A 4741-nucleotide genomic window follows, 5' to 3' on the forward strand; every position below is an offset into this window, starting at 1 on the left:
CCAGGTGAAGCTGGTTGACAGAATGCCAAGTGTGTGCAAAGCTGTCATCGAGGCAAAGGGTGGCTACTTTGAAGAATCTAAAATATATTTTGATTTGTTTAAAAAAAAAGAAAAAAGGTTACTACATGATTCCATATGTGTTATTTCATAGACTAAATTACATTGATGGATGCCACAATCTGAATGAAATATTAAAGCTGATCCCCATCCACCCCCAAAAAGTAAATAGGAATCTGATGAACACTGCAGAAGACAAGTTCAACGGGAGCAGAGTTGACGCAGTATAACAAATCATCACTGGAGATGTCTATTTCAATTAGTTCCAGATTTATTCCCTAATATTTACAATTCTAAGGGATTGAAATCAATATGGCAGAACAGTCTTGGAGAGTATTCCACCTTCAGGCGTCTTGCAGCTGTTCACTGGCCTGTGTTGCTGAAATATCAAGTCGTATTAGGATGTGCTTGTTGTCACCACAGGCACAGTTCAATCTAAACAGGACAGTTCAGATGTCTCAATCCAGTGCACAATATTAACACTGAAAATAAACTAGCTTCCAAGTACATAAATAGATCGTTTTAATACTGTGTGTCTTTCTCTTCGAAGGCAAAATATACAGTGACAGGTCCAGCACTAGTCTGTACAGTCTCCGTAGCTGTTATTACCATCAGACAGCCCAGGCCATAGGCAAAACACGGGATGCCTGCAAGACAGGGGCAGAAAACATGGACCAGTTCAATGTGTTTTGTGTTGCACTCTGCTTGCAGTAGACTGTACAGTTTAAGGCCTATATAGTGACACGTACAATTCTGGGACAAAAAAAAACATAGATGATGAGAATAAGAAGTTATTATTATACAACTAGTTAACTGTCTACTAAATCAATATGAAACATGTGAGGGCCAAGTTGAGGTTCCAGAGACACTATTAAATACTAGTCTCCACCTTGGCCTTTTTTTCCCACTGACCTAGATTGACGACTTTCAACACGCTAAAAAACGTGTCTTCATAGTCTAAGTTCTGTGCTGGTGCTTTGGAACAGTGGTACTTGATAAAAGGGAAACAACCAGTCCTCAGTATGTGGTAATTGGCTCCCTGTACCACCCAGTTGAAGTTGGACCTCCCGAACTGGTCGTTAGTGACGACGCTGTAGCGGACACAGAAGGAGGTCCAGGGAGGGAGGTTCCGCTGTAGCAGGTGACATGTCAGCACCTCCGAAGCTGCGGGACGCGGCCGTCCTTTCCTCCGCAGTGCGCTCGGAAACAGAGCGACTTTGAGGAATATGTTGTGTGTCCGCCGGAGAACTTCCTTCATGCTATGGATCATAGCTTATTGATTGGCAGGTGGTTTTTTACCAGTAAGATGGCTAGCTTATGACACCAGTATAATGTTAGTTCAGAGGGGATAAAGTGTGGACGTTCTTCAAAGCACAAATACCTTCTAAGTTGTGTCTTATTCATTAATGTCTTGTTTTATAAGCAGACTTGCTAGCTAGTTATCTAGCTGTAAAGACCACCAAGCTAGCGCTAGTTATCTAGCTGTAAAGACCACCAAGCTAGCGCTAGTTATCTAGCTGTAAAGACCACCAAGCTAGCTAGTTATCGAGCTGTAAAGACCACCAAGCTAGCGCTAGTTATCTAGCTGTAAAGACCACCAAGCTAGCGCTAGTTATCTAGCTGTAAAGACCACCAAGCTAGCTAGTTATCTAGCTGTAAAGACCACCAAGCTAGCTAGTTATCTAGCTGTAAAGACCACCAAGCTAGCACTAGTTATCTAGCTGTAAAGACCACCAAGCTAGCTAGTTATCGAGCTGTAAAGACCACCAAGCTAGCGCTAGTTATCTAGCTGTAAAGACCACCAAGCTAGCTAGTTATCGAGCTGTAAAGACCACCAAGCTAGCGCTAGTTATCTAGCTGTAAAGACCACCAAGCTAGCACTAGTTATCTAGCTGTAAAGACCACCAAGCTAGCTAGTTATCTAGCTGTAAAGACCACCACGCTAGCGCTAGTTATCTAGCTGTAAAGACCACCAAGCTAGCTAGTTATTTAGCTGTAAAGACCACCAAGCTAGCTAGTTATCGAGCTGTAAAGACCACCAAGCTAGCGCTAGTTATCTAGCTGTAAAGACCACCAAGCTAGCTAGTTATCTAGCTGTAAAGACCACCACGCTAGCGCTAGTTATCTAGCTGTAAAGACCACCAAGCTAGCTAGTTATTTAGCTGTAAAGACCACCAAACAGTCTCCTCTTAAGCGCAAGACAACACGCTCCATAAAATGTCATCTCAAGTCCGTTGTTGTTCCGTCAAACTTTTTTATCGATCAACTTCTAACTCACCCTTGTAACTAAACCGGAAACGTGTTCCGTCCGACTAGCAACACAGCACATCGAACTGTGGTTCCTAGCTGAAGGCTAATTCTCTATATATCGCTCTTTACATTAAATGGACATTTTAATCTATAATAACGTTTGTATCTTCTTAAATTGAGTTGCTCTAAATAAATACAGCAGGTAGCCTAGTGGTTAGAGCGTTGGGCCAGTAACCAAAAGGTTGCTGGATCGAATCCCCGAGCTGACAAGGTAAAAATCAGTCATTCTGCCCCTGAACAAGGCAGCACTGTTTCCCGCACTGTTTCCAGCACTTGTTCTTAACTGACTTGCCATGTTAAATAAAGGTTACATTTAAAAAGCCTAAACATAATCACAGACTAACACACTATACAATGTAGCTACAACCTCTGGAAGGTATGGTATACCTCCCAGGTCTCTGGGCTTGATTCTGGACTGTTATTCCCTGGCCCCTGGGCTTTATTCTGGACTGTCATTCCCTGGTCCCTGGGCTTTATTCTGGACTGTCATTCCCTGGTCCCTGGGCTTTATTCTGGACTGTCATTCCCTGGTCCCTGGGCTTTATTCTGGACTGTCATTCCCTGGTCCCTGGGCTTTATTCTGGACTGTCATTCCCTGGTCCCTGGGCTTTATTCTGGACTGTCATTCCCTGGTCCCTGAGCTTTATTCTGGACTGTCATTCCCTGGTCCCTGGGCTTTATTCTGGACTGTCATTCCCTGGTCCCTGGGCTTTATTCTGGACTGTCATTCCCTGGTCCCTGGGCTTTATTCTGGACTGTCATTCCCTGGTCCCTGGGCTTTATTCTGGACTGTCATTCCCTGGTCCCTGGGCTTTATTCTGGACTGTCATTCCCTGGTCCCTGGGCTTTATTCTGGACTGTCATTCCCTGGTCCCTGGGCTTTATTCTGGACTGTCATTCCCTGGTCCCTGGGCTTTATTCTGGACTGTCATTCCCTGGTCCCTGGGCTTTATTCTGGACTGTCATTCCCTGGTCCCTGAGCTTTATTCTGGACTGTCATTCCCTGGTCCCTGGGCTTTATTCTGGACTGTCATTCCCTGGTCCCTGGGCTTTATTCTGGACTGTCATTCCCTGGTCCCTGGGCTTTATTCTGGACTGTCATTCCCTGGTCCCTGGGCTTTATTCTGGACTGTCATTCCCTGGTCCCTGGGCTTTATTCTGGACTGTCATTCCCTGGTCCCTGGGCTTTATTCTGGACTGTCATTCCCTGGTCCCTGGGCTTTATTCTGGACTGTCATTCCCTGGTCCCTGGGCTTTATTCTGGACTGTCATTCCCTGGTCCCTGGGCTTTATTCTGGACTGTCATTCCCAGCACATCTTCTATGTCCCTAATCTGGTCCTGCAGTGGATACAGTGGTTCAGGCTTTACAGTTCACTAACAAACACATTCTGCATAACTTCATAACTCACAACTCAGATATACAGTGAACATTCACTTCACTATTAAGTTGTTCATCAAGTCATAATATGACCCTAATATCATAACACCACACATTGGCTGTAACTTCTTTTTGAGATTGTTAGCTCATTAAAATTGTACCTTAAAGTGGAACTGACACCATTTTAGAAACATGAAATCTTATTGAAATCTGTTCATATACACCTCCAGGAAGAAAATGACAATTCAAAAAAACAAATTCTGTCAAGTGACCACTTAGATACACTACCGTTCAAAAGTTTGTGGTCACTTAGAAATGTCCATGTTTTGTCCATTAAAATAACATAACATTGATCAGAAATACAGTGTAAACATTGTTAATGTTGTAAATGACTATTGTAGCTGGAAACGGCAGATTTTTTATGGAATATCTCCATAGGTGTACAGAGGCCCATTATCAGCAACCATCACTCCTGTGTTCCAATGGCACGTTGTGTTAGCTAATCCCCAAGTGCTCTCTTTCTCTGTGTGGGTGTATCTGATTGTGTGAGTGGAGACAGGTGTGCTGACGGCAGAGCAGATCCCCACTAGCTGCAACCTGTTCCATAATCAAGGCCTCTACAAATCCTCAGCCCTGCCACTTCCACTCTGCCAGATTATAACCTCTGCTCAGTCAGTCTGTGTTTTTTTTAGCCTTTTGTTCCTACTTAGATCCTGTTTTTGTGTTATGCCTGGTTTCCCTTGCCTGATGCTGTTTTCCTCTCCGCTACAGTTCTGCCCGCTCTGACTTTAGCCCGTCTCCAGTCCTGCTACTCTGTCCTGGACTACTAGAGTCACACTTAATGAGGCAAACACAGGCAGCAGCAGCAGCAGGGTCGAGGGCCAGCTAGCAGAAGACAGGCAGCAGCAGCAGGGTCGCGGGCCAGCTAGCAGAAGACAGGCAGCAGCAGGGTCGAGGGCCAGCTAGCAGAACACAGGCAGCAGTAGCAGGGTTGA

The 4741-nt window shown here is 44.7% G+C and overlaps 1 protein-coding gene across 1 annotated transcript; it reads right to left on the reverse strand.

Moving 5' to 3' along the window:
* Positions 1-310: 310 nt before the first annotated feature.
* On the reverse strand, positions 311-1472 carry c10h15orf61 (chromosome 10 C15orf61 homolog). Its single transcript, XM_014126117.3, has 2 exons — positions 970-1472; positions 311-704 (listed from the first exon to the last, which is right to left on the reverse strand). The coding sequence occupies exons 1-2, from the start codon at positions 1325-1327 to the stop codon at positions 580-582; spliced, it is 483 nt and encodes a 160-aa protein (XP_013981592.1). The 5' UTR covers positions 1328-1472; the 3' UTR covers positions 311-579.
* Positions 1473-4741: the final 3269 nt, after the last annotated feature.

The sequence above is a fragment of the Salmo salar genome, chromosome 10 (assembly GCF_965601325.2).
Source record: "Salmo salar chromosome 10, fSalSal1, whole genome shotgun sequence".
Classification (NCBI taxonomy): Eukaryota; Metazoa; Chordata; class Actinopteri; order Salmoniformes; family Salmonidae; genus Salmo; species Salmo salar.

Coding starts and splice junctions, on each gene's coding strand:
- c10h15orf61 (XM_014126117.3), bottom strand. CDS start 1,327: ATGATCCATAGCATGAAGGAAGTTCTCCGGCGGACACACAACATATTC. Junction 705..969: donor GTTGAAAGTCGTCAATCTAG/GTCAGTGGGAAA, acceptor CCTGTCTTGCAG/GCATCCCGTGTTTTGCCTAT.